At 35.5% G+C, this 27,524-nt stretch overlaps 1 protein-coding gene across 2 annotated transcripts; it reads right to left on the bottom strand.

Annotated features, from left to right (window-relative positions):
• Window positions 1–5,936: 5,936 nt before the first annotated feature.
• On the bottom strand, window positions 5,937–27,482 carry LOC140990021 (myosin-11-like). Of its 2 annotated transcripts, none has more exons than XR_012177608.1 (38): window positions 27,317–27,482; window positions 26,609–26,737; window positions 25,838–25,981; window positions 25,582–25,727; window positions 25,341–25,497; window positions 25,167–25,225; window positions 24,744–24,903; window positions 24,494–24,643; window positions 24,240–24,376; window positions 24,003–24,149; window positions 23,809–23,910; window positions 23,626–23,683; window positions 23,446–23,547; window positions 22,731–22,768; window positions 20,372–20,498; window positions 20,119–20,289; window positions 19,827–19,958; window positions 19,607–19,716; window positions 19,451–19,511; window positions 18,800–18,977; window positions 18,370–18,575; window positions 18,171–18,290; window positions 17,759–17,857; window positions 17,403–17,624; window positions 16,166–16,305; window positions 9,051–9,162; window positions 8,925–8,969; window positions 8,602–8,841; window positions 8,355–8,513; window positions 8,060–8,263; window positions 7,818–7,961; window positions 7,536–7,606; window positions 7,341–7,440; window positions 7,190–7,246; window positions 7,052–7,108; window positions 6,852–6,966; window positions 6,678–6,760; window positions 5,937–6,351 (listed from the first exon to the last, which is right to left on the bottom strand). XR_012177608.1 is itself a non-coding variant. In XM_073459610.1 (38 exons), exons 1-38 carry the CDS (start codon window positions 27,317–27,319, stop codon window positions 6,213–6,215), a joined length of 4,590 nt encoding a protein of 1,529 aa, XP_073315711.1. In that variant the 5' UTR covers window positions 27,320–27,482; the 3' UTR covers window positions 5,942–6,212. The 2 variants fall into 2 exon arrangements, 1 of the variants encoding a protein (XP_073315711.1); XM_073459610.1 differs by having other exon boundaries at window positions 5,942–6,351; window positions 6,886–6,966.
• Window positions 27,483–27,524: the final 42 nt, after the last annotated feature.

Consider the following 27,524-nt stretch of genomic DNA (forward strand, 5'->3'; position numbering starts at 1 on the left):
GTTGAGTATAGTTGGTAATCGGTTTTTGGGTTGTTTCGGGCTATACCGCATTCCTGTGTGCATGGCTATTGGTAGATGGTCCAGGCTGGGTCACGTAGGTGTGGTCCTGGTCCTAGAACATATGGCTAGGGGCTGGACACACGAAGTTTGAGGTTAGGGCCGTGTATTGGAGGCTCGCGTATCCTTTGGCAGAAAAATTCCAGCAGCTGTTCGGCCTTTTACAAGGGCCTTAGGTGGTAGGAAATAAGTTTTTTAAGGGCTGGTCATGTAGGTTCGAGTCATAATTTAAGTTGGTAAAAGTTTGATTAAGGTTCAGGTTGATTTGGGTTAAAATTAGGACCTCGGTCCAAGTTTTAAAATGAATCGTATAAGTTATGACACGGGCTCGAGGTTACGTCTAGGAAATGATTATTAATGTGTTTCGAGGTGTTTTGAGGAGTTGGGTTGGCTTCGGGTAAAAATTTTGAGGTCCAAGGGTAAAATGGTCAATTAGTGTTTCCAGGAGCAAATTGGTCATTTTACACCCGGGTCGAGTTAGCAATCCTGGCAGCTTCCTTATCACTAAATTACATGTTTTAAATGTATATGTTACCATGAACACAACTTTTTATGGAAATATGAAAAATACGATGCATGCTTGATTTTAAGAAAATTTACGTATATGAATTATTAATTTACGTATATGAATTATTTTTATAAGTGATGAATATGATGATATGTTTTGAAGGATGAAAGTTGGTTGTGACTAATATGAACACGAACACGAACTAGAACATGTAAGGCCAAGGCTCAGTGGATGGGTAAAACTGTCGTTGATGTCCCCGCCGCCAGATACCACAGTTATACGTAGATGAATCCATCGATTAGAGCTGATACGAAAGTCACAACTAATGATCTGAATTCAAATAAAGAAAATGACCACGTATATGTTGATATGATGAGACATGTTTTGGACACGATATGTTTAAGTTCATGCTTTTAAGATCATGAAATGTATGTTATTTACATTACTTTTCACTGTTGCATGTTATGTATATGTACTTGTTTTAATGATTTAGGTGTGCTGAGTCTTTAGGCTCACTAGGTATGAATGATGCAGGTGAGCATATTGTTGAGGAAACTGGAGGTGCCGAAAACTGAGTAGGCGGAGCTGGATGTGTGCACTCTAACCCAAGGACCATACTTTTTCCGCACATTATGTTTTTGAGTTAGGAGGGAGCACGAATATTCTTTTTACACTTTGTATTTCACAAATTCGAAGTCGGTGCAGGGGCGCTGAGAAGGTCTTGACCGAAATCTTTTCTCAAAAATTTTGAGATGCCAAATAGTTTGTAAGGGAGTAGAGGAGAAATTTTCTTGTATTGTGTTATGTGTGTTATTATCAACCTTTGATAACATATTTATTAAAATACACAAATCCTATGTTACTAGGATTCCTATTGTCTTTAGAACTCTTTATTTTCATTAATTAAATTTTCAAGTAATTATATCATATATTAATCAACTTTTGATAATGCATGATATATTTATATACACATCTTTATATCTCCGGCCATATAAAGTATATAAATATATATTAATACAATTTTACATTCACATATACTATGTGCATAAATATATTATTTAAAATTAAATAATCAATATTTAATTTCCTTGATTAACTTATTAGTTAATTAATTATAGATCCCTCTAAAATATTTTATGAGAATTTTGTACATATTAGTAGTCACTACTAATAATAATATTATTTAATTTGTAAATTCTAAATTCACTAAATAAATAATTGTGAACTTATTATAACTACGATCGACCATCTGACACCGCCCATGTATCAATGATTCAGAATAACATTTATTCTTAATTGAGCTTACCCTAATTTGCCTCATTCTTTTCATCAACACCTTGATCAAGAATTTCAGAACTCATTTTTTATTTCACCCATTGGATCATGGTAAGAGCGTTTAGTAGCATCAAACCATGATCCCCTAAGTATCGCTGATTGTGCCTGCAAGAACGTTATGTTATGGTTAGCGTACAGTACGGTCCATTCAAATCATATATTCCGATCAAATCGATAAGCGTTCGTATATCGAGAGTTGCATAGAATGTGATAATGATTTGATGTGTCTTTGAGTAATAATAGTGACATGGTATATGAACTGCGCAAACACCTTTCCAAAATGCCCGTCTTATTCTGGCAAGAGATTTCTTGCGCTATTAAATCATCATATCACATATGATAGATTCACTCTTAGACAAAATGTGAATCTCTGACTACAATGCATTTAATCATACATATTTTGAAAGTACACCCAGCATTTCCATCTTATGACACTCAATGGAGTCGGTAAACAAATCAGATGCATACAAGTACGTAAGGCCTCTACGCTACCCCGGGTCAAAAGAGTAATTGATATGAATCTGACCGGATGTTACGAGCTAACTGTTGGAAAGAAGTCCAAGGAAGCTCCTCAAGGATTCATGGCATTCTACTAAGAACATATCAATCAAGTTTGGGACCATTATAATATCATTCAAGTGTTGAAGGACCAAAAAGAAGACAACCATGTAGAGATAGGCGCGGCCCAACAGAGCTTTTCACCCGCCCCAACGCACCCTACGAGCCCCAGTGTGCGCTAGTGAGGATTTCTACCCACCCTAGCGCGTCCAGCGCGCCCCAACGGGGATTAAGTATACCTTGTAAACATGTAAGGTCCAAAATACGATGGCGTAACCTAACTGCATGAAAATCTAGGGAGAATGAAAAATGACTAATTATATGGTTTTAATTGCATAAATTTAATAGGGTGTGCATGTTTAAAATGTATGTTTCTACATGAATGCATAAAACTGTGTTTTAAATACTATTCGAGACGCAATCGAGGACCGAAGACCATATGAGAGAAAATATTTTATTAAATAATTATTTTTAGTTTTTCAATGTGTGGTGTATTTTAAAGAGAATTTTCTAAAATGAGATGTTTTTACACGTCGAGTCGTATTTTGAAACGGTATTCGATTTTCGACGAAAATATGAACTTTTCGAGAACTCGGCTAATATTTTCACAGCATTTCCTAAACAAAATATTTTAAATATTAACTAATTTGCCTATTATACTAGGTTAATAGGCCTAATCTTATACAATGTGTTTTAATTAAAATAAAAGGCCCTAAAAACCTTCCCAAGCCTTCACAACTCACGCCCCATCCCTCCAATCATACTAGGACTCTCCCTCACACACCACACGCCCACACACCACACGAATTGGAGAAGGAAACTCACGTTTTGAAGGGATATTCACTTATTCAGCCAGGGTCCATCTCCGCCGACGTTCCTCGCATCACAAGCCGTATTTCGAGCGTAATATACGCAAGGGGGCTGCCATGGTAGGGACGTGAAAAGGGGTCAAATTCACAATTTTTAGGGGCTTTAAGGGTCATGGTTCAAGGTTGGAACGAGGGAGGATAAGGGCTGCACGACTCGATGGTTTAAGGAGGGTTAGGCCATGGTTTTGGGTGATTTAGGAAGGGAGGCCGCGCGGAGTGCCTTTCACAAAAAGGGCTGGGCTTGTGAGGGTCATAGCCTCGAGCCAAGGTGGTCCACGCAAGGCTGGAAGGGAAGGAAAAGAGGAGGCGCGTGGCTAGGACTCTTCCTAGCCACGACCGCGCGTTTAAGATGAACCCTACATGTTTACGTGCATGGGCCATGGGGGTTGGCCTAAGGGGGTCCTAGAGGGTTTGTTAAATATCTTAGCAAGGTTGGTCAGGGGCTGGTCCAATTGGTTAGGGTCTAGATTCGAAAGTTTGGAAGGTGGCATGAGTTAGGGTTCAATCCATATAGGGCAAAAATTTCAGTAGCTAATCTAGGTTGATCGAGGGCTTAATTGGCTTAGTTTGGGTCTTATATGGCTGAGTTGGGCGTTAATAAGCTTAGGTTCCAATTTGGTAAAGTTTGGTTAACTTTCGAGTCCATACGAGTCAAAATCGAGATGTACGTCTAAGTTTAAAAACGAAATGGGAAGTCGAGAAGCCTAAGTTTACGTCTAAGAAATAGTTTTGGGTGTATTTTAAGGTGATATGTTAAGTTTGGAATTGTTTAGGTCGTCGTGTTAAGGTTTAAGGATAAATTGGGAAAGTTAGGGTTTCACGGGCAAAACGATCATTTTACACCTGAAAATTGTTAGAAGTCCTGGAAGTGCCCTGAATGCTATAATAAATGTTAAAAGGTTTATTTTAAATGTTTATGGAATTTTATGATAAAATGTTAATGCTAAAACACATGTTGCATGCTTAGTTTAAAAGAAAAATGATTTATACATGCATGAATTTTTACTAGTGATGGAAATATGAAAAGTTGAAGGAGTTGAATTGATTGTGACTAATACGATGATACAATTGACGGGTGAGAGTGTCGCTGATATTCCCGTCGCCCGGTACCGTGGTAATACGTAGATGGATCCAACGACCTACAGCTAATACGAATGTCACAATTGAGGATCTGAATTCAATAAAAAAGGAAACATATACATATATGATGAAAGGAAATATGATATGATATGTTGAAAATAAAATGTTAAAGTTTATGTTCGTGAAAAGCTATTTTATTAAAAGTATTTTCACTGTTGCTTGTGAATGTATATGTATTACTTACTATCACGGTTAAGGTTTGCTGAGTCAATAGAACTAGGTTTGATCGACGCAGGTGAGCATGAGATTGATGTTAATGGAGGTCTTGATGGTTGATCTAGCTGGACCGAAGGTGCACACAACCCGAGGACCGTCACTAGTTTTCCGTAAATAAAACTAAGTTTATCATTTATGATTACTTAAAGATATTTATGATTTATGATGCTTTTGAGAGGTTTCTGAGAGGATGTTAGAGTTAAGTTTATTTTTGAAATAATGTTAGTTTATGTTGGTTGACGTTTACGATTCTATGCTTTGAATTACTTTCTTTTGAATTTTCAAGTAATAGTTGGGTGTTTTATTTTAAATGGTGCAAAAGTACTTTAAACATAATTATGTATATGTCGGCCGAATGAATTAGGAGGAAAAATTTTTTTGGTATATTTAAAAAAAAAACGAGTAGTTACGTTTCAAAACATATTGAAGATTATTGATGAATTATTAAATAAAATTGTGAGTTTTTCTCTCAACAAAAAAGCTACGGCTTTCTGCACGATTTTTGTGTTTTATCAAATCAAACTTATCAAAGTTTAATAATTTGTGACATTTGTCGATTGTCAAAGACGAGTTTTTTGAAGATTCGTTTGAGTTCGATTGTTTATTTGTATAATTTGTTACTAAACCACGTGATTTGGAGGCGAATACACGTTACTTGTTTTCAAATATTAAATATTTGGGTTAAAGAAATCCTGTTGTGCATAGAATCAAGGGCGCTATTGGGTCTAGATCGTGTATGCTTTTATTGGGTAACCGGATTTGCATCATTAATGGTGTACAACCATAACTGCGGTCTATTCCACTCGATAAATGATAACCACTTGGATAGTCCGAGGGAAGGTTGTTCAGTGAATCATCAAATAATCATTTATCTATATGAATAGACATATTCATGTCCTTACATATGAAAAATGGCGTTGACATCAGAGATGCTATTCTCAAGCTCAAGAGAGCTTTATCCTCATTTTAGGCTGCTGATTCAACCAGAAACCTGTTTAGAATATATGACACACATGATAATGAGTTTCATGATCTTACATGGAGAGGCAGAACTCATAATACCTTTAATATATTTAAGAACTTTATCTATGCAGCTTGCATGCATATGCAGATAAAGTAAATATCATAATTGGGTAAAACCATAAAATATTATTAAAATAATTTTTTTTTTAAGAATAGAGTCAATAAAACACAAGATACAAATTTACTTGTTAGAGACTTATTCTAACAGTTGATAACTATTAAATGTTAGTATAACGATGAACAATTGTTCATTATTTCACATAAACATATATATGAACATATGAGTAAAAATGTCAAAATATCATCAAGAATAATAATTATTCATTTACATATACACATTTCACCTCGGTGAGATTTCCATATTTCCACCACCTCCTTGAATATTAATTCATCCTCTCTCAATAAAGGACAAACATAACGAAAGTACATTTGTATTTGAATTTTCGTACAAACAAATATCAGTATTTTGTATCTTCAACTACGACATTAACAATGAACTATGTAGGTCAGCTAGAGTTTTGGTCGGTGCGTGGCGGCAGTAAAAAGCTGAACCCCGAGTTCTCACTGATTAGAGGTGGAGGTTCAATATCTAAGATATCGATTTGTTCCATCGATTTAGATATGTCGTCAACAGAAAAGGGTATGCTGCAAACGACCAACCAAGATCAATCAACAAGTAGAATCCAAACAAAAGTTGGCGGTAATGGAACAACATAACTTTTCCATTTTGATCCATGTCTCTTAGGCATTGACCAATGTCAAAGACACTCCGTGTTGATCAGACAAACTTTAATAGACAATATCTCTCACGGAAAAATAATGCCAAGAAATGGAAAGTTGAAGCTAAATAAAGCTTGATTTTATTCATTTTCACTCTCCTGGCTACGAGTAACTTTACTTGAAAACTCGAAGTTAAACTGACGACGAACAAAAACAAAATGGGGCCAAACCCGTCAAATATTTGTGCTAACCTCGAGTCATCATCCAACAGAAAGGAATTGCTTACTGCATTATTCGAATCCTCAGTCATCAGCATCCTCATGTTGGCTATAACCTGAATACATGGAAGGATTTGCATCTATATTGATATGACCAAATATGTACTTTTACCCAGAAATTTATCTTTCTAAGAAGACGACTCGAACCTAGTTTTGAGTAATGGCATCCATAGAAACTTACATCCGAAGACACACTATGTGTGCCATATTTGTCATCCCAGTACATTGTACTGATCCGGTACAACTGCTGAATGCTCAGTACCTATTCAATAAGGAATATGCTAATTGATATCTTTTTGTAAGTCAAGGTTGATAAATTCTATGGTTTTGGTTATGGTATGACTCACTGGACAGAGGTCATGACTAATTTCATCCGATGTCTTCTTTGGCTTTTGGTGGAGAACCTGAATTGAAACAATTGATATAACAACTGAAACTTACATAGTTTTTCCTAGACATGAATCAATAAATGCAAAATGATTTACCAGAAACTCAATGGCTTGTCTTATATGCTTCAGCTCATCCCAAGATGAACCTGCGTACTGCAGTATTTATAAATATTCTCATTCAACAAATTTTAAAATTTAAGGCAAAAAATACACAGAAACATGCAATCAAACAAAACCAAAGAAGTACCTCTTCGGTCGCATTACAACACCAAAGTTCTAATTCAGCGAGCCCAGCCTTAACATATTCACCATTACTAAACGAACAACATTCTCGTCTTAAAAGGAGGCTGCATACAATTAGTTCACAAAACAATATAAACAATTAGATTTTAAGAAAAAATAACTTAATAAAGACAAAATATGAGACAAAATAAGCCTTCACCTGTTAAATAATTGCACATTGATGAATGAAAAAATCTGCGTGAACACCTTGCGAACTAAAAATGGTGGCACCTGATATGACACAACACATGTATGTCAGACTGGTTACTATATGAAAGAGATGCCAAATTCGTATTCATATCAAAACAACACATCCTTCTCCAACATGACATGAAATGGCGAGCATGAAAAGTCTGCAACTGAACGTACTTTAAACGGATTCCATGATTTAGAAGATAAACGGATATTATGGAGAGCATATAAGAAACATAATTCTACTGACATGATTAGCTTTCAATGTGTTCAAGAAATTTCCCAGGCTCTTTACGATTCCTTGCCAGTGCGCAATCAAAGCTTGTTGTGCTGCCGTATTGGCAACTGAACGTGATGATCCCTTAACCAAGCTTGCTCTGGAAGTTCTTGGTGCCTGTATGGATTCACACAAGATAGGCTTATTGTCCAATTTTACAGTATTTTGGTTCTTTTCAAACTTATAGTGACACATTATGAAATGTAAATCAATACCTGGATACATAGCCCAAGAAGTGGAGAAATCTCCTTCTTCAAATTATCTCGTATCAGTCCGTAAATTTTTTCAACATATGCGGTGAGTTGTTGCTTGAATAGCAAAGCAGGATACTTGGCTTCTACTTGACGTAAAGTGTCTACTCCACCAGACAGGCCATTCACAAAGGAAAGATTTACTCCATGAGGAGTTCCTCTGAAGCTCTAAAATAAAGAGTTTCAAGAGAATTCATTTAAATGGAATTTAAAATTGTTTCTTCAGCTACTGAAAGGAATAGTAGAAAATATATCTTACATGTGTCATCCTGCCAAATAAAGTAGCCGAGGATGATCTACGACGTTGAGGGGCCATTCCAGCTGCACCACTTGCTTTCAATGTGCGTTGGAGCAACAAGAGTAAAGTTGAAGCATTTGACAACCAATAAGCCAACACATCATTGTTATCTTGTGTTTTCTATTAATGGTTAAGATCAAGTATTAGAAACTCAATACATTTGAAGAGCAAAACAAGAAACATTATCATAATATTGAAAATTACAAACCTCAATACATTGACCTATAGTCTGAATGATCCGATCAAAAACACTTGTTCTTTCTACTTCAAAAGATCTCCACTGCAAAAGACACTTATAAATAATACAGGCTGCAATTGGCTTGTTGGCTGCAAAACCCAAATGTTGTGAAATACAACGAACTAGCAACTCCTGACTTTCTTGTTGTTTCTCATTAAGTGATTTTTGTGGTTTGTCATCGCCTTCGGAAAATGATGGGCTGTGTAGATCCTATGAGTCACATGGAAAACACAAATGAAGGTTAAAATCGGGGATTTGCGAGGAAATTAAATATGTTATGAAGATTTTATTACCACATGCATCTTAGTGTCCCCAAACATATGCCCACTATCATTCCTCTGTCATTCACAAGCACCAGAAATTTTGTAAGGCACCAAATAAAAAATTCAAAGTCCAGCACACTCTTCAATGATACATACCTGGATAATTGATCTAGAACGCCCAGACAGGAACTTATTTGGTGTCATTGACAGTGCCTGTTGACGAAGAACTTTGTTCTCTGATTCAAGATTATTCATCTTCTCTTCGAGCCTTTCACAATTTGAAAATTCATTCAATTATTTCCTTAGAAATAGAAAAAGACTTGAACACCTATTAAGTTATTGTCATTCCTGTAATTCGCAACTATTTCCAAATTACTATCCCATTTCTTGTGTGGTGCTACCTTAAGGACAAAGATATGGAAACGGGACAAAATGTAGTCAATGCCAACAGTTGTACAGATTTTAAAAAAAATTATAAACGTTGTGAGCTGATTTACAGTACTTGACAATGACATGCATCAAATAAATGGCTGCTATCAATATGCTGCAATTAATTGGGCAACATCTTCGTGATGATGAGCAGTTGCACCTTGTTGCATTAATGGAGTCATGATACCAACAATAAGGTCATTATTATGAAGCTATAGTTCCTTAGTTACTATAATTGGTTCTCTTCCATGTATTGAGATTTCTACAAAAAAAGAATCTTAACATTCTTTGTATTTTTAATGTAATGGTTGGAATAGTCAATGAATTGACGATGGCATGGTATATCATGTTAGAACTATTGACTGGGTGTAATGTTGCAACAACAATTCAAAACATTTATCTAGATGTACAAGAAAGATATGGATGCAAAAAAGCATCAGCGAACTCCATGCCCAGATGGAAGCATTAACCTTAACTACCACTGTAACCCAAACAGGAGCACGAGGGAGTAACGTCAAGAGAAAGACTACTAAGGGGCTAGCTATGTGGGAATGAATCTATAGATTATAGCATATTGTCACATTCCATTGTGTTGAGATCACAAGAAAATAAACAAGGTAACATTGCAACGAAACATTACAAGTAATAATATTAATAAGTAAATAAGATAAACATCAATATTTATAGTAGTTCACCCCAAAGTTGGGCTACGTCAACTCTAAACCTCTCAAAGAGATCACTTCTTTATTAATAACAAATAAGACAAGAGAATTGAGAATAAACAGTATTTCATTCAGAACACTCTTATTTTAACACTCACTTTCTCTCCACTAATCATTTTTCTTCCAAGGATAAACACTCCTTAAGAAATCTCACGCTAAATCATTTATCTCACTTCTACACTAATGATTGTAGATTAAATGATTTTGTATTTTGGTGTGATTTTGAAATGAAGAATTGATGAGTATTTATAGGTGAAGTTTAAGGAAGAAAACAAAAAATAAAACATCATTGCTCACATAATCAAACCAACCATTTTTTACTAACTCAAACCACGTGTTAATTATTTGTCAAAGTGTGTTGTTGAATTCCAATATGGTGGCTTGAATATTAGCAATTCTCCTCCTCAAGCACATTGTGTGAATTCGATCAGACCTAATATAGCTCTGTAGTATTCCAACTTCCATTTTGCCAATGTGTTAGTGATCATATCAGATCCGTTTTCGTCTATGTGAATCTTCTCAAGCTTTAACAACTTCTCCAATACATTATGTATCCAATGATTACATACATCAATATGCTTAGATCTTGAATGCATTAAAAGATTCTTTCCAAGATGAATTGCACTCTGACTGTAATAGAACAACTTGTATTGATTTTTCATAAAATTTAATTCCTCCAAAAGTCCTTTCATCCATAACAGCTCATTGCATGCCTCAGTTGCTGCAATGAACTCCGCTTCAGTGGTTGACAATGCTACACATTTTTGTAACTTTAACTATCATGACACAGTTCCCCTGCAAATGTAATCAGGTATCTTGATGTTGACTTTCGGGAGTCAACATCTCATGTCATATTTACATCTGTGTAGCCTACAAGATCAAGTCTGGATCCTCCAAAACTCAATCTATGTTTAGAGGTGTCTCGTAGATATCCGAATATCCATTTTGCTTTAGTCCAATGTTCCTTTCCCCGTTTAGAAAGGAATCTACTCACTACACCTACAGAATGAATTAAATCTGGCCGAGTACATACCATGGTATACATCAGACTTCCTACAGCTGAAGCATATGGAACAATTTTCATTTCTTTTTCCTTATCCTCTGTAATAGGACTCTATTTTGAGTTCAACTTAAAGTGGTTGGCAAGAGGACATCCAACCGTTTTGCCCTGGTCCATGTTGATTCTTTGAAGTATCTTCTCAATATACTTCTCCTCGAACAACCAGGTCTTCTTGGCATACATGTTTCGATAGATTTCCATGCCAATAATTCCTTTTGTTGGCCTTCAAGCTTTTCACAGAAAAAATCTTACTTAGTTGCTTCTTTAAGATTTTATTTCAGAAGCATCTTTGCCAACAATCAACATATAATCTACATAGAGCAGAATCACCATCAAATCATCATCAGAGGTATTTTTGACAAATACACAATGGTCTGCAGTGGTTTTCTTGAATCCCTGTCGAGTTATCATTGATTCAAACTTCATATACCACTGTCTTGGTGTTTCCTTGACACAGTACAAACTCTTCTTTAATTTGCACACGAAGTCCTATTTCCTCTTCTCTACAAATACATCTGATTGCTCCATGTAGATTTCTTTCTCCAAATATCCATGAAGGAATGTGGTCTTGACATCCATTTGTTCCACCTACAGATCAAGCTCAGCTGCTAACCCTAGCACAATCCGTATGGATGTCATCTTTACCACAAGTGAAAATATTTCATCAAAGTCGACATCATGTTTCTGTCTGAAACCTTTGACGACAATCTTAGCTTTGAATCTTGCTTAACTAATGTGTTCTACATTTTTTAACCTAAACACCCACTTATTCTTCAAAGATTTCTTGCTTCTTGGCAGCTTCACCAGCTCAAATGTCTAATTTTCATGCAATGATTGCATTTCATCTTGCATGACTTCCATCCATTTATCTTTGTGTTAACTGGTAATAGCTTTCTCGAAACTCTCTAGTTCTCCCCCATCAGTTAGCAGGATATATTCATTTGAGGAATATCTGGTTGAGGGTCGTACTTCTCTTCCAGAACGTGAGGTCATTGTACCACAAAAACTTGTTGTTGTTGGTTCATTGTGAACACGGATCCATCATCATTCTCATGATCGTTTTGCAATTCTTCACCTTCAACCGACTGTGGATTTACTGTTGAAGGCCACCATTCCACATCTTGTTTAGATCCAAAATTCTCCTTTTCTGTAGTATCCAAAAATTCATTCTCTGGAAATAAGGCATCACGACTTCTTATAGGCTTTTTTTTATATGTAATATAAAACTTGTAACCGATTTGATCATCGTCATAGCCTATAAAAATGCACCTTTTTTGTTTTGACGCCCAATTTCTGTCTTTCATCCTTTAGTATATGAACATAAGCAACACACCCAAATACTCGCAAATGATTATAAGAAACTTCTTTACCTTGCCACACCTACTCTGGGAAATCACAATTGAGAGGAACACAAGGTGAGAGATTTAATATATACGCAGCAACAATTACGGACTCACCCCAAAATTCCTTAGTCAGCTTCGCAAGTGAGAGCATGCTTCTGACTCTTTCTGCCAAAGTTCTATTCATCCTCTCAGCTAATTCGTTGATTTGTGGTGTCTTTGGTGATGTAGTTTGATGTCTGATTCTGTTCCTTCTGCATATATCATCAAAGGTTCCAATGTATTCTCTTCCATTATCTGTTCGAATAGATTTGAGCTTTATGTCTGTTAGTCGTTCAACCAAGTTTATACAATTGTCGAATGTTTCGGCTACTTGGTCTTTGGTTTTGAGTTCCCACATCCAAATTTTCCGAGACTGATCATCGATAAAAGTTACCCAGTACCTCGCTCTTCCGAGCAAAAATTGCATAAGACCATATAGATCTGAGTGCACAAGATCTAGGATTATCGGATCTGCTAGGAGTTGAACTTTTGAATGATATAATGTTTTGTTTTCTGGCTAAGCATTTCGTGACTTGTTTCATATGAACCTGCTTTATACCAGGCAGAACTTGCTTTCTCACAAGGCGTGAAAAACAACTCTGTTGAGTTTTCTTCATCTTCGTAGTTCACACGTTCATAATGATTTTCCTGAACTACATACAGTTTCGACATCTTTATTCGCTTTGCCACCACAAGTGATTCTCTTGAACTCTTACATACCCCGTTTCGGAAGGTTGTGCAGAAACCTTTTTCACCGAGTCTTTCAACTGATATCATATTCAAGTGCATATCTGGCACATTCGTGACGTCTTTCAGGATCAGTGCAGAGTCATCCACGATAGTCAAGCTCTCATCTCCCTTTCCCATAATTCTGAATTAGTCGTTATTCCCCATCCTGACCATACAAAAGTCTCCCTGTGTGTAGGATGTAAAGCATTCTCTTCGAGATCACCTAACTAGTTACTTGAGTTGCCAAATTTACGGACTTCTGCTCTAGCTCGTGAACAACATTGAATTCGTCAATAGCGTTTGATTGCTCATCGTCAATTTTATGTTTGTTTCCGGTTGTCGGAAGTCCATCTCTTCACTCAAGATGTCACTCTTGATGAAGTCCATACTCACGACTCCTCCTGTTGTTGTGTTTGTGAGTCAAACCTTCAAAGTCTCCCAAGACTCTCGTAATGAAGCTAGCACAATCAGAGCTACCACCTCGTCATCAAGTTTTTTGCACATACTTGATAACTACATCACGAATCCTTGAATCTAATTCGCGACCAGAGTTCTTTCTTTGTATCGAACATGGTTAAGCTTGCTCAAATAAAAACAATTTGTTGTTGTCACCTTTGGAGGCATGTAGTGTATCCAAATTCGTCCAAAACGTACGAGCATGTGTCTCGTTACGAATGTGATTATACATGTTGTCATCGACAAATTGTCAGATGTACACAATTAATTGGTCGTGCTCAAAGTTCCATTCAACATCTGATTTATCATCTGGTTTAGACTCGCTGAACACCGGTAAGTGCATCTTGGCGACGAATATAAGATATTTATCTTACTTTTCCAAAGTTGATAATTAAAGCCATTAAGGTTAATCATCTTGCTTGTGCGTACTTCTATCTTTTGTGACTACTACTAATAAATTATTCGTCAAAGCCTGAATACAAAAGAACTACTTCTCTAATGCTGTCTAGAAAGTCTTTTCTGATGTGGAAGTTCAGACTAAGCTGCAACCACAAAGCATACGAGGACTTCGTATAGTATTTTAGAACCTCTCTCTGATGCTAGTTGTTGAGATATCAAGAAAACAAACGAGGTAACATCGCAGCAGAACATCACAAGTAATATCAACAATTGAATGAGATGAACATTAATAATCCCAAAATTGAACTACGTCCACTCTAAGCCTCTCAAGTAGAACATTTTTTTATTAATAACAAAGAAGACAAAAGAATTGAGAATATAAATTATTTCACTCAGAACACTCTGATTTTAACAATCAATTTCTCTCCACTAATCATTTTCCTTGAAAGGAGATACACTTCTTAAGAAATCTCACAATATAGGTGAAGTTTAAGAAAGAAAACCAAAAATTTCTTTCCTGGAGAATGGATGACTATTTATAGGTGAAGTTTAAGGAAGAAAACAGAAAATTAAACATAATTGATTACATAATCAAACCAATTAATTTTTACTAACTCAAGCCATGTGTTAATTATTTGTCAAAGTGTGTTGTTGAATTTCAATATAGTGGCTTGAAAATTAGCACATTGTTACGACCATATCAAATGCATAGGCAAGAAAGGACGATGGCAGCTCAGCGAATAGTTTCTTGCACACAATGCCATGCTAAAATTGGGCTTCTCAGAAGCAGTAAAATCTGAGATTTCCACCTCCACACGTGCAGAAAGGTGAATTGGTTTTCTATAAATTGAATCTACAGTTTTTATGAGCAGTATGCATATACATATATACTAAATAGTACTCTGAATCTACATTTACAAATAGTAATGTCAAAACTGAGCATCTATATTTATTCAAATGAAGAATGCATGCAAAATTGTGTAATGTCTACAACATGTATGTCTATTGCATGTAACATTATGAGTGTATAGACAAAAGAAACTACAAATAATGTAAACTCTCTGTAAGTATCGGTAATTTATCGAAAATTTCAGAAAAATATCAAAACTCCATTTCATGTTTCCTATCAATCATGTCATAAGAACAAAACATTGCCTGAAATGAATATCTACAATCTAAATAATCTTCAAGTCATCCCAAGACAATGAGTTGTGGGCTAAATCGATTATTTTTAGAGCGAGCGACTACTCGCAAGCAACTTAGCTGAGTTTTCTAAGCCCAATCGATCTTCCAATTTAAGTTGTTTGATAGATAAAAGACGCAGGTTTGAGTCGTTATTCTTGCATTCTCAGTTCTACATGCTTAAAATAATGCTGCTTGAATCAGTTCTATGATTTTCTCAATTACATGAGGCTTTAATATTTTGTTGCATAAAGCACTTTTTATGGATAGCTATAAAAATTTCAGTTCTTCGACGCATTGAAATTCGGGTTATTTCAATGTGATGTATCTACAACTTACCTAGGAAAAACAATACTTATTTTTCCTACCACTTTATCCAGGATTTTCTAGCATGCCAAATGCCAGCAATCCCAGAAGTTTTATAGTTAATGTGAAATCCCAGAAGCTTAGAAACGTTTATGAAAGTGAATTTTTTACAGCATATATATGAGAGAAGAGCAACAAAGACCACAGACTCCAACTGCCGAAAAAATCCAGCAAGATGCCTAGATGGTCGAGTTAACCAAGTGCATAGTTAGACCTCTTAATATAATGAAAAGAAAGTGGTGAATCAATCCATCATAGCTAAGGAAGTATTATAAATCCTATAGTGCAAAAAGTTTGATTTTCGGATTTATTTTTTTGAAGAAGTTGATTTTTGGAGTTTTGATCAGCCTTTATCATGGATGAAGTAAGAGACATTTGATCAAGTACTCTATGCCTACATGTGGACCATATTATGGTTTAAGATTTTAATTGACCATATATTCCCATCCTATGTTGAAAGATATTAACAATTGTTTACGACTGTGGGAGAAAAAAAGATTAATTTACATTACCATAGATGGAGAGAAATTATAGTAAACTAATTACCTGTGCAAAGACTCCTGTAATTGATGATCTTTTTTTTCTGTCTCTTCTAATTTTACTCGTCTTTCTTCACTACATTCCTGTTCCTCCGCATATTTCTTCAGCAAGTCATTAGATATTTCCTTTTCATATTTTGAAGAAGCCTGAGTAAAAAAATAAAATAAAATTAATGGGCTTATTTATAGAGAAAAGAATATACAATCAGAAAAGCATGCATATTCTCAAATACCATTTCGAAGATACACAGACATTGTTTCTCATTCCACAGAAGTAGGCATATAGGATCGAGTTGGGCTATCGTTTTAATTGATTTTGGGACACATGGACAATTTATGTTTTTTTTTAAATAAAAAAAACGGAGTTAAACGACAACGTTTAATTTTTTGCTGAAAATTATTACTTCAGATTGCAAAGTGGATGAGTTTTTTTTTCTAGAGTTAAATATATTCGTGATTATTAATCAGATGAATATACTATGGCTAAACAATATTCCTTTTGCATATAAGTTTATTTGGATGTTTAAACATGGACTGAAATTGACTAAGACTTGGTCCATGGAATTGCATCGTTCAAAATCCTATTATCACGGGCAATTACTGCTTTTATAATAGTATACGATGCAAAGTTCATGTATGGTGCCTGCACCGCCCACCCATGATATATAGATTTTCAATTAGCAATTGCAACAAAATGTCCTTTAAAATTTGCTTTCCCCAGTACTTCCAATAGCTTGGGTTCTTTCTAAAGTGACTTGTTAGTGCATGATTCTCACAACTCTCAAATAGGTCAGCTAAATGCAAGGACTTTGACCAGAAAACTAGGAGTTCAACTAAATGTAGGGCTACATTTAGCTAAGTGACACTACTGGATAAAATAGAGAAGTTCAACCTTAACCATAAAGCATGGAAAGTTGAATAGAGTGTCAAGGTCACAATACTTGATGGTTAAGGCTCTTGAGTTTTTTATTAGTGAATAAATTCGAGCTGTGAATTGTAATTTCAGCAGATCATTCACCAGTAACTAGTCCAACTTAAGGAATTTATTTTAGCAACTAATAGCTCATTTCCCTCGACGGAATGACACAAAGTGTTCTGCTTTCTAGTGTCATGCTTACAAGTGACATGTTACAGATATGACTTTATTATCCAAATAATAAAGCTGAGTGAATGCTGAACGAGAATTTTTAGTTTGCATATGGTAATAATGTACCTCAGCTATGAAACTTATCCACACTCATTACCTTCAGGCTGATAACTTCATCTGTAAGGGATTTGATTTTTTCAGTGTCTTCAATATAAACAGGAGTATCTTTGATGACAGGAGGTGCTTCTTCAATTGCTTTGTTTGCAGCCTCACGTTCTTTTACAAGTATTGCATTTGTTTCATCAACTTTCTTCTGCATTTCATCCAACGACCTCTGCAACTTTGCAATCTCTAGAGCTTTGGCTTCTTCCAAATCTATCTGTTTTCCCATTTTAATAGCATGAACATCAGAAAAAATTCATATTCCCTTGAAAAACTAGAGTAGGTAATTGAAATATGGACGGAAAGTGGTAAAAGGCCTGTCTAAAAGATGAGGTCAAGATCATGCAATACCCTTAAACGTTTTTCAAGTTGTAAGCGCCATGTGAGTTCCTCAAGTTGTTTTTCTAGCTTATCTTTTGCCTCTTTGAGTGCACCTGTCTCCCTTGCAGCCTGCAGAGTTATGTAGTTAGCTTTTAAAAGTTGACCATCCATGAAAGAGCTAAGTACCAGAAATCTGGCCTGTTGTTCCTTTAAAATGGAACACCAATTAAACCATGGAACTTTCTCTTATCTTATTCCTGACCAACAAAGATAGTTCCAGAATATAAATTTATAAAGAATCTAAAGGGGGCAGCTTTGATAAGGACGTAGAACATCATAGATAATAACTTATATCAACTGGATGATCATTTGAAATATATATTTATACAAACAAACGAGGAGAGGGTTGTTATTTCAACAGTATTATGAGACTAAAACTAACCATTTTAAGCTTCCGCAATTCATGTTTTGCATTTCTTCCTCTCCATCTGCATTGTGCAGCTATCGCTCCTCTCTTTAGCTTCCTAAAGTAAAACAAAGCTCTATGGCAGCGCCACCATGCCTAGGTAAGGATAGAATCAAGTGAGTTTGAATGAAATATGAACATCAACACTGAGCAAGAATTATCAACCACTTGCTACCTGAATAACAGTAATGGCTTTAGTTTGCCTCCTGAATCTAAATTTATTACGAGCCTCCATGGTGCGAAAACCAGTTTGTATGACAAGCACTGAAATCTGGAGTCTTTGATATACATTTCTTGCTTGGTATCTAAGTGAATTTTTCTGAATTTTTACTGCAGCTGCTTCCTTATTCATGCTCTCAAATAGTTTGCATGCCAATCTACCTACATTGTTACAAATACGCAAGGAATCACCATAAAGCTAGAGTAGTCAGATGAGTGTGTGTGTGTGTGTGTGTGAGAGAGAGAGAGAGAGAGAAAGAGAGAGAGAGATCCAGAGACTACTAAAACGTTTATGCTATGCTAGACTTATGAGGGTGTAATAAACTGAAATCCGAAAAAACCGTTGAGCTTCATCATATTTATGAACCTGTTTTTTAAAGGCTCACCTCTGCAATAGGATTGTACATAGATTGAGGCCTTCTTCAATGCTATAAAATTTTTACGAGCAATATGTGTCTGTATGCGTCGTTGAATTGATTTTGCAGCAGTAGTTAAAACTTCTGCTCTAAGTGCATCTAACTCAGCCATCTGACCAGCTCTTAGGAATACCTTTGTTTTGCCTATCTGCAAGGTAACATAGGATCCATATGAATTTGCAGAAATGCGGGTATTTGTGTCTGAAACTTATTCTAAGACAGCTACACCAAAGTACATGATGTTATAATTGGATTCTAACACAACATTTTTCGAGCTTTTTGCATACATATCTCAAAAGAAAATCCTATCATTGGTAGTTGAAGTCATGGACTTTAATATGCATAAGCAAAGATGAAATATCATATTTCACACCACAAGAAAGCCTAATGAACAAGAAAAATAGATTCACCATGATGTGTGTGATGTAGATGTATAGAGTATACTGTATACATAAGCAAAATATGATGTAAATGGCACATAAAGATGATATTGTAGCCTGCATTGAACGTAAATGATCATTTGAAAGTAGCAGAAATTGAATGAATTTGATAACTAGTATTAGAAATCATATATGCGAGAACTTGCAAAGCCTATTTGGTACGTGAGAAAATACCGCTTACCTGGAAACCTTTTAGCCCCTTCTTTTCCATAATCCTCTTGCATGCGATCTTTTCATCGTAGCTGCCCATGAGAAAGGCTTTGTTATTACCAGTTGATTTTTTTAACCAGAAAAGACCAGTAACTTAAGTTTAGTCAGGTTAAAAACAGATACTTACTTGCCTTCCAAAACCTCTGGTGCAAGAGGTCCAAATCTGTTTATAAACTCAAAGAAATGCCGGCGAGTAGGAAAACCTGCACAGCTAATCCTGATTGCCTCTAAAACACCCTGAATTGATATGTTTGAGACAAAAAACTTAAGAAAAAAAATCAAAACCGATGGGACGCCTTGTAGAGTGAGAGAATATTTACAACACAGCAAAGGGTGAAAGAACTTACACCACATCTTAGTTGTTGCATTATATTTGCATTTTCAAAAATGGCAGGTTTAAGAAGATTATTAGGCTTCACACATCTTATGTAGTGAGGTTCAGTCGCATTTAGAGTTTCCATCAAATGTTGCAGTTGTAACTGCATGGAAAGATTGTGAATAAAATTACTGTCGTAGCATCACTTATCACTTTCCAGAGTATTAAATGATATAATGCATGCATTATCTCATTAACATTTCTTTCTCTTTGTCCGTGTGTTCTAACTCCTGAAATCTCGGTATGTGGTTTTGCTTAATTACCTTAAAACGTGAACCTATAGAAGAGAACTTGGATGATTTTGTTGTCTCTTCAGGTATTGGAGGGAAAAGGCCAGCTACAAAAGAACACTTGGAAGAACCCAACAGATCTTGGTGCTCGGGAACAACGTAGTCTTTATTTTTGTCCAAAAACTGATTAGATTGATATTGAACCTGATATTGAATGGCTACGGGATTAGAAAACTTGATTGCGGACATAAACAAACAATGGGGAAAGCAATGTAACATTACTTACCTCTCCAGCATAATGTGCAATCGTAAAATCTGTGCGAGACAATTTTGGTTTGACGAATCTCTTATTATTCTTGAACATCTGATAGAGCTTATTAGAGAATGTTTCGTGAGTTGATTTTGGGAACATACTGCATACGAAGAACATTAAACAAAAATAAAATGTCATTAGTGTTAGAGTAGATGTCCGATAAGACAACTGTTGGCTAGGGAATTTATTGACTCAAATGTAATAATAAACAATCTTTATTTTGATATAATTTAACTTTTCATGATTTCATTTTACTTTATATACCCATGCAATCAGCATAGAAAAAGTTCTTGATTATGCTTTAATACAAATGAATCGTATTTCGATCTTGAAACTCATTTGTAAATAATGTATATTTTAAATTCGTTCCTAGTCGATTCAGCCGTCTAAAATAAGGATAAAGGTCGCTTGAGCTTGAGACTAGCATCTATGATGTTGTGTACTGTGTTTCATGGTAAGGGCATTGAGATGTCCAATCATGCATATGGGTAATCATACGATGATTGTACCGAAAAACCCTCCTTTGGACTTTCCAAGTGGTTATCATTCATCGAGAGGAAAAGTCCATGGTTGTGATTGTACATGATTAGTCCTTACGATCCGGGACAACACTAAGGCTCTACATACTAGGATTGTGCTTTGACTCGTTTACCAACTTCGCGAGGGTCACAAATTGGGTGCAATTGCGAAGTGTGCAGGAGCCAGTGCATTGTAGTCGGGGATTCATCGCTCACCTACGGGTATGGATATCCTATGTGATCTAACGAAATAATAGTGTATGAAATCTCTTGCCAGAGTGTGAGATGTACATTAGGGAAAGAGTTCTCTAGTTGTACATCCGATGACAATATGAATATTTCGTGATTGTATCACATAGCTATCGAATCTAATATGCAACCCTCGATAAACCAATGGTTTCAGATTCGATCAGGATATATGAGATGAAGGGACCGTACTATACGTTAATCATAACCGATTGGTTCTTGCATGCACTATCAGTTATACCTAGGGAATCATGGGGTACGCTATTAGACGCTCTTACCATGATTCGATGGGTTTAATCAGAAAATGATTTATGATATTCTCACGACCAAATGTTGGTGCATAAAATGGGGCAAATTAGGGTAAGCCCGAGGGGCAAATTAGGGTAAGCCCGATTAAAGGAAAATGTCCTGAATAAAAAAGAGTTGTGAGCCCACGGCTAGTTGTATCCCTGAATCATTGAAGGTCACACAAGCACTGGATCATTTATTCACATTGAAAGAATAAATTCGAGGAGTTTAATTTATATAAAATTAAGAAATAGTAAATTCAAGGAGTTAAATTTATGATAATTAAAATTTTGAGAGAATAAATTCAAGAAGTTGAATTTATATGTTATGACATAGTAAATTCAAGGAGTTGAATTTATGATAATTTAAAATTTACAGAGAATAAATTCAATGAGTTGAATTTATAAAATTTGAGAATTTAAATTATTAAACTCAAAAGTTGAGTTTATTAAATATTAAATTAAATATAATGGGAAGTATGTTTAATGAGTTTGTAAGAGTACAAGTCCAACATACTAAATAATTAAAATTTTTAATGGACTTTGATATAATTAATTAAATTAGTTGGGTTAGTCCAGTTAATTAATCAAACACATTAATGTTAATTATGGAACCTAAATCAACAATTAAGATAATTAGGTTAAGGCTTTTGTTTTAAGGTAATGAATCCATAACCCTACAATCCACTCACTCTCAATACTCGAAAATCTCTCCCCTCTCCTCTCAAAAGTTTCGGCATCCATCAAAAGAAAAAAAGGCTTGAGCCGCCTCTTGAATTTTTGTTCTCCTCCGCAAATATCTTTTATATTTTCTAGTGCAAGTTAAAGATGAAAAAATAATCCGGTTGTGAACCTGATTAGGAGGATTGAAGAAAAGAGACTTGAAGAACGTTCGTAGGGATTTACAACAAGAGCTACATCCGCTAATAACAGAGTAGTTGGTGCGTGCCAAGGGAAAATTCAATAAAGGTATTTACAAACACCATATGAATGTTTGTTTAATTTAAAACATACGAGTGTCCAAGATAATATTTTGAATGTCAAAATAAAATTTTAAAACTTCCGCTGTATTTTGGACACGAGAAAACCGATAACTCAACAATTAGATGATCATAGGTGAGAAAAATTGTTCGATAGATTAATGAAACTAAATTACAAAGAAAACGAAATAAAATACTTGTTAAAACAAAGTGCCAACTCGCAAAATCGTGCAATCAAGAATATCTATCGAGACTGAAAGAAAATTGAGCAAAAACCCGGATCAAGTTTAGAACGTGTTACCATGCTTCATCAAGAAGAGCAATTATTCCACCTGGTTTCTGCCAAAAAATAAATAAATAAATAAATAAATTTAAGTTCTAAAATGACGCAAAAATTTAGTGACAACATATAACTATGATATGATCACCAGATCAATTCTGAAGAGGGGAGGATTTAACATGAATGTTAAAGGATGAAGCCACAAAGAAAATTTCTATGAGAATGAAGAAACATAAATTGTATGGACGGAAACATAGCTGCAGTTTCAAAATAACTTAATCCCAGTTTTATGTCTATATACCTTGAAAATCATATGTTCTACTTTTGAAGTTCATTTGTCAGCATCACAAGACATCAGAAAAAAGTTGTTTTTGTCAAAGCTAAAGATTGATGGTTTACTTAGTAAAGGTGTGGAGAGGAAGGTGTTGTTTTTAACCCCAAAAGAAAATTAACAATAGCTACTACCCACATATCAATTTGTTTACAATTGACACATCTAAGTATAGGCCGAGCACCTAAATGAAGGGTTTTATGGTTTGGAAGCATCATGAGCATGATACTATCTGAAGATAAGTTTATCAAAGAATATCAGGTGAAATAAGAGAACACAAAAATGATAGAAACGAGGGTGATTTTCGAAAAGAAAGTGTTTTGATCGATGAACATTGGAAAAGCAAACTTTCATATGGTTCACGATTCCAATATTGCAAGTTATAGATTTACAAGGAGGAAGTACCTTCTCAATAAGATCTAAAACATCTTGGTTATCAACAAACTCAATGTAGCTCCAATCAATTTCCTCCTTCGAGTATTCTTCTTGTTCCATTTTGAAAACGTGCTGCGAACGAATTTTGAGACTTAGCGAGTAGTAGATAATTAGTTAAAACATAAAAAGGACAGCATGTTTCAAATCTACCTGGTTAAAATGCTGTTGCAGCTTCTCATTTGTAAAGTTAATACAAAACTGCTCAAAACTGCATAGTACAGTGTGCGGAAATTAGAAAAGGATGAAACAGTTTGAAATTACGTAGTTGTAGTACTGTTTTTGCTCGTTTTGGGAGTTTGCCAAAAGGGTAGGGATGGTAGATCAGGTAGCTACCTATTGTGTTTAAAACTTTCAAAACCATAAATGTCAAGTACTCCAATCAGAGATTTTGATTTATGGTCTTGCCCGATTGAATTATTGATCTTATCCACCAACCTGAAATAAATTTTCATCAAATGAGAGACGAAAATATCACATAATGGTGTTTTTTCCACTGGATAACAATTTAAACCTGCCAAGCTCCATACCAATCAAACAGTCTTGAATATATTGTCTTGGCTAATCCATCCCTACTAACTGTTGCGCCCAAAGGATCTAGACTTCTCTTTATAACTTCTTCAGGAGTGATCATCACACGTTTACACAGTGCGTCTTCCAGTGATGCAGGATCACACCTATGACAAAGAAAGTCAGAACTGTCTGCAATCTAGAAGTACATATACAACACTTGTAGTTTTGGACAAGATACTCTGAAGTTTTCATACATGAGAAGTTCAGCTACTGTTTTTAGATGAAAATTGGATTTGTCATCTTTTGGAACCGATGAATCAACTTCTTTTCCTTTTGCAAAATCAATATTACCAATATGAAGAATAGCAGCAACAACCCTGAAAATTGCTTCCTGAGACAGAGAGGAAGGGCGTGTGGTGGAAAGAAAGAGAGGAAGATGATGATCATTACTAGTTCTCCACTGTATATATTTAACTTATGCTCAGAAACCAAATTACATTGGATATACCTGCTCTGTTTTACTTATTCCAACAATGTCCATTGCTCTTCTTGTGGCAAGGTAGTCATGGGCATCATTTATACCAACCAGCTCAAAACATTTTGATTGGTTCAGATAGTGAAATGACTTCGGGTGATTTAACTTGTACTTTTCAATTTCCTGGACGGTGAAGAATTTTGCAACCATGAAAAATCTCGGAACAATTGCAGAGAAATAAATTGGTAACAGAACCAAAACTGTCAACTAGCACATTTAGTACCTCTTGTGGTGCTGCACATAGAAGGTAAAAGCAATGATAGTTACGCTCGGGATCAGATATTTGGCAAACTCGGGATCTCTCAAGAAGATAAGTTCTAATAGCTGCACCTGATATTCTCCCTTGCTTGTCAAACTGGATCTCGACAAATTTACCAAAACGACTGCAGTATCAGCATACCCACAGGATTACATCATTGTTGATATTTCAGATAAAATTCACATAAGCCATCGTACATTTATTCGACATAAATTGATTAAGTAATGTTTGTGAGTTATCATAATAGAAACAAGTTTCCTTGGCTAATAGACTTATTAAAGAAGATGATAGTTTACTAGACAGTTATCTATTTGTTATGATGATGAAAGATAAGAGAAAACAACAGGAATCCCAAGACTTAACTGCTTAAGGGTTAAAGAGCTTCACCTGGAATTGTTATTTCTAACAGTTTTAGCATTGCCAAATGCTTCAAGAACTGGATTCGACTGCATTCATTAAATAAGTGCAAAATATCGTTAGAGTTACTTAAATAAAGAAAAGATGACAAAAAGGAACAATATCAAATGACTGATCAACAACTGGCTCCATCATGAATCATACTTCAAGAACTTGTTGTTCAACAGTGCGTCCTTCGGTAGAAGCTCGACCGCCCAAAAAGGCAAGGTAGCGCATAAGCATTTTTGTGGTCTCAGTTTTACCTGCTCCACTTTCACCGCTGACCAGTATGGAATTGCTCTTTCTTTCATTTATCATGGCCCTATTTTCAGTAGAGAATTATTAATCACAAAGCATATATGCATGTCATTGAATATTCTTTTAATCGAGAAAGACAAAACATAACCTGTAAGCTACATCAGCAACAGCAAAGACATGAGGGCTTAGTTCTCCAAACGGAGCTCCTTTATACTGTTGCATCATATGCTGGTTGTATAGATGAGATAGTTTTTGGAAAGGGTTTATAGCTATAAGAATATTGCCAGTGTAAGTCTGCACCATGCTCCAAAAAGGAAAAAACAATCACATATGCCCTCAGTCAGACCCTGGTAAGGTAAACAGTAATGGTGCATAAACCAAAACAAAGTAATAAAATAACATACGTATATTTCGTTCAGTTCATATCTACTTTTGAGATTCGCAAGAACTCCAGGCTCATGCAGGTAAGACAGCTTTGTCATGTCATCAACACCACCGGCAGGAGCTTCCATATCCTTGGGATAAAGTTTTGATAACTTGGTGATGATCTAAACAGCAGATGAGGAAATTCAATAAGGCTTGAGTGTAGTAAATAACACAACCTTTGCCCATTATAAATATGAACTTGAAACTGGAGCGCATATCAAAGTTCATTTCATCAAACATTGTAAATATGACAATTAAAATAATTTACATGGTTGTATCCATTGTCATTTAAGATGAACAAGTATTCGTGCCCAGATTCAACATCCAAAGGAGCATGTCTACAAAAGTTATACCCACTGCCGTTTCAATCACACGAATTAGAAACTTGGTTTTTAATCAGAATTAGAATAAACCTTGGGATATACAACATGGATTAAGTTGACAGTTTATATGGATAGGAGTAGGCCGTTATTTTTAGTAGTTGGATGTGAAAGACTATTTGTATATTTAAGATGCTTATGAAAAATAAATAGAAAGCTATCAGAACATTTCTTAAAAAAGAAAAAAGGTTTCAGAGATCGCTAGGTTCTCTATTTTTCGAGCCTCGCTTCAGCATTTACAATAGGTCGTCTTGGAAGAAAATCAAACAAGAAGAAATATATGCTGGATATACTGTTACAACACACACATGCACGCAGAAACAAAAAACAATAAAAGAAATCAACTGAGGTCATCAATCCAAAACGTACCTTCTTCCCATCTGTCCTCTGAATCTCAGCTTCTTGGCCGTTAATTTTCGTGACCTGCCCACTTATCCAAGCCACAGTTGGGTCCTCAACCCAGACATGAGATCCAATTATTATGTTCACAGGAGTGCCCTGTAAAAATTCAAGGACACGCTTTCATGACTGAAAATTTTCAGTAAACAAAGATAAGTATAGTGCTTAAATGGTCATATGGTAGGCACATGTTGCACAACTTGCAGGGGCACCTTCTCGAATCAAATATGAGAAAGTTTTTTGCCGCAAGAGCGACCATGACGAAGATTAGACAACTTAAATTCAAACAAATATACCAGCTCGAGTCGAAGTATACGAAAGCGGTTCAGTCATTGAGTTTAATTAAAGCACATGCAAAACTTCCAAAATGCTTATGTAAATTACTTTGAGATTCTTATGTGATTCATTCTAGGAGTATAGAGCACATTATGATTATAATGTTCCATCTCAAACAGGATAAAATCTTCAACATAGCTTATAAACCATCTCTGATTGCACAAAATTATTTAAGAAGCGTTGATGAATGAAACTACACAAGACATCATGCATTCCCATGCAAAAAGACGATTTCCCGCACAATTCAAGAATACGATAGATCAGATATCTAACTAAAATAGCTCAAATTCATGAAAATAGCAATCCATCGAATACCAGGGAGTGGAATCGACCATAACGTACCATTTCGAATCCTTAAATCTTCAATCCCAGGCAGCGATCCCTCGGACCATTTCACGCAAAAAAACACACATGCACGTAACGAATGCGAGCCAAGAATGATCCTGAAAGAGGGAAAAAAGAAGTAGAAATGGGGAAATTTTCGGTTTTTGGATAATCTCTCTCCATAGTTTCGCTGTAAGTTCGGATCAATTCTTGTTATTTGTGGCTA

Source organism: Primulina huaijiensis, chromosome 12, assembly GCF_012295235.1.
Source record: "Primulina huaijiensis isolate GDHJ02 chromosome 12, ASM1229523v2, whole genome shotgun sequence".
NCBI lineage: Eukaryota > Viridiplantae > Streptophyta > Magnoliopsida > Lamiales > Gesneriaceae > Primulina > Primulina huaijiensis.

Bases quoted from the DNA above. Each gene is read 5' to 3' on its own strand.
- LOC140990021 (XM_073459610.1), bottom strand. The intron at 17,625-17,758 runs GTATTGCATGAT...ATGGGAAAACAG, and splicing joins AACTTGAAAAACGTTTAAGG to ATAGATTTGGAAGAAGCCAA. The intron at 8,970-9,050 runs GTATGTATCATT...TGTGAATGACAG, and splicing joins GTTCTAGATCAATTATCCAG to AGGAATGATAGTGGGCATAT.